This window comes from Chelon labrosus, assembly GCF_963514085.1.
Source record: "Chelon labrosus genome assembly, chromosome: 20".
Taxonomy (NCBI): domain Eukaryota; kingdom Metazoa; phylum Chordata; class Actinopteri; order Mugiliformes; family Mugilidae; genus Chelon; species Chelon labrosus.
In genome coordinates, this window is record NC_140353.1 from 17931085 (window position 1) to 17933758 (window position 2674).

At 45.8% G+C, this 2674-nt stretch overlaps 1 protein-coding gene across 1 annotated transcript; it reads right to left on the reverse strand.

Moving 5' to 3' along the window:
• cd93 (CD93 molecule) lies at positions 1 to 1784 on the reverse strand. Its single transcript, XM_084569151.1, has one exon. It carries the CDS (start codon positions 1716 to 1718, stop codon positions 3 to 5), a length of 1716 nt encoding a protein of 571 aa, XP_084425277.1. The 5' UTR covers positions 1719 to 1784; the 3' UTR covers positions 1 to 2.
• Between the last annotated feature and the right edge of the window lie 890 nt (positions 1785 to 2674).

The window sequence follows — 2674 nt, forward strand, 5'->3', positions numbered from 1 at the left end:
GGTCATGGGTCATCAGTCAGGATGGACTCATATAGTTTCTCTAAACGAGGATCCAAACCAGAGGAGACCCAGCAGTAGCCGTCCGTGGTGGTGCTCTTCTTGGCTTCTTTTTTGGAGCGGCTGCATCGAAAAATTGCAATGAACAGAGTCACTGCGACCAGCAAGATCAGAGGAATGACTGAACCGAGGACACAGATTATCACCCTGTAGTTGGCCGTCTTGGCGATAGTTGTCACCGAGGATGTGTTCGTCTGCTGATCCTCTTGCGTGTGGTTCCCCAGGTCAGGGAGCGGCGCGTCGGTGTGTGGGGACTGATGCTGGAGCTCCACCGTGGTTCTGGTTAAAGACTCTGTGAAGTTCTCTTGTGTTTCCTCTTCAGTCGGGCCATCTGATGAGGAAATCTCAGTAGGAGTGTAGGTTGACGGATCGGCATTAAGGTGGAAAACTTGGGGATTGATGCACCGAAAGCTGCCTTCCGTGTTAATGCATATGAACTCAGACAAACAGCCACTGCTGACACATTCGTCAGTGTCTACGCAGGAGTGGCCATCCTTAGATAAAGTAAAGCCCTTGTTGCAGTTACAGGAATAGGATCCAATACTGTTCAAGCAGTTGTGATCACATCTTGATTTTGCACACTCATCCACATCATCGCATCGACCGTCGACCATTTCGTAGCCTTCGTTACACACACATTTGTAACTACCATGTGTATTGATGCACAAGTGGTCCCCACAGGCCTTTGACTTGCACTCATCAATGTCAGAGCAGTTGCGCTGGTTATTGTGCAGTTTGAACCCCTCTGGACATTTACAGGAAAACCCTGACTCCGTTATTACACACTGATGCTCGCAGGTGTCAGGGCCACACAAGTCTTTCCTCCTACAACTGAGTCCATCCTTTTCCAAGTCATAACCATCTTTGCAAAGGCATTGGACATCTGTTTCTGTACTCTGCTGACACAAATGTTCACATCCACCATTGTTGATTTCGCAGTTTTGCGTTTCCATTGTGCAAAAGGGGCCCGGGTTTGTCCAGCTATATGTGCCGTTCAAACCCATGCACACAGAGTAGTGATCCTGCTGGTCACTGCATAAAATATTAGCATAGGTTCCGAGTGGAAACAATTTCATTTCACTTTTTTGGGGTTTCTCTGAGAAGGGTGCTGTGTATTTTATTTGTCCACGTCCCGACAGAGCCAAAGGTTTGCACATGCCCTTAAAATAAAACTTACATGCATAAGGTGCGGGCTTTTTGCAAGGTCCTTCAGCCCATTTCAGGTGATTATGACCTGAAAAAGTGTAATCAACTTTTACACATCTCTCCTCTGTGCATGTGGCGACCGGCTCTTTTTTCCAGTTGGAGTAGTGGGAATCTTCCTTCCCAGACACCCACTTAAACCCTCTGAGGGTCTTGCCAGGAACCACACAGTCCTCTCTGTGAAGTTTTAATCCAATCCATAATTTAAGCCTGTCTCGGTCCTGTCTGCGGATCGGAGAGAGAAGCGAGAGCAGCACATCCTCTTCTTGTCTGTCTCTGAGCGTCATGAGATAACCTCCATTATTTTTACACTCCAGTTGGGCCTTGTGGAAGGTCACATTCTCCATATGCAGGGTGTAGCAGGCATTGGAGGCGCACAGCGTTTCATGTTCGGCTCCTGACAGACCCTCAAAGCTGTTGACGAGCTGCAGTAGAAAAAACAACAACATAATTGCCATAAAAATCAACAAGTTAGCTGATATCCAGAGGGTTCTTTCAAGTTTTAGGGTAAAACGGGACCAATATATGGTTGTCCATTCGTAGCCAAAGAACAAGTGCGTCTGAAACGTTCACAAGCCAGTATCCTGTTTGGGTCGCAAACTAAAGACGGAAATCATGTTTAGCAGCCGTTATGGGCTCTATCTTTCTCCCCTGCTGACCAGTTCCGTTTTGAACTAGAAAACAATGAAAGGCCTCGCAGTGTTTTGACTGGTTCACCAGATGTCTCCGGCCCCTGAAAGCTTCAGGCTTTTGAGCAGGCTCCCTTAATTGTGGTGCCACACAATACTCGAACCACGCAGAGGTCACAGTCTTAGGGGCACTTTGACATCACAAATAGACGCCGTAGACGGACACACAATACCCTAGCTGGGAGTGAAGCTGTGGCCTTTGCCGCTCTGTTTCCACAGGGACTACGTCTGACCTTGACTTTAGTATTTATGGTAATATTATAACCACATCATAAATCATTTGTTCTTCCTGTTTAAAGACGTGGTAGTTTTATTTTTGAAATTATTTATTGGGCCTCCAAATGTGTGATTGCTTGATAAAACTACTTCTCCATGATAGTCTGAATCTGAGCACCACACCTACAGAAAGATATAAAATATTGTTCCCGTTGCTGTGAAGAATGTACTTCAGATTCACTGTTTCATCTTTGTGACTTTTCCTTCAGGTGGATCACACAAAGCGAAATGACACTGTCACAACTTCAAGCTTACAAGATTACTACCTGTGCGTGTTTAAGGTTAAAATGTGATGTTTTGGATGGTAAATGCCAAGGATATTCATGTGAATCCAAACATTTCCTGCATTTGTTTAAATGCAGGAAGTGCCCCAAATACAATGGCAGGAAACTGTGTCAGACACTCCTCCACCCAGTGGCCTCACACATTAAATAGTGTCTACTTCAAAG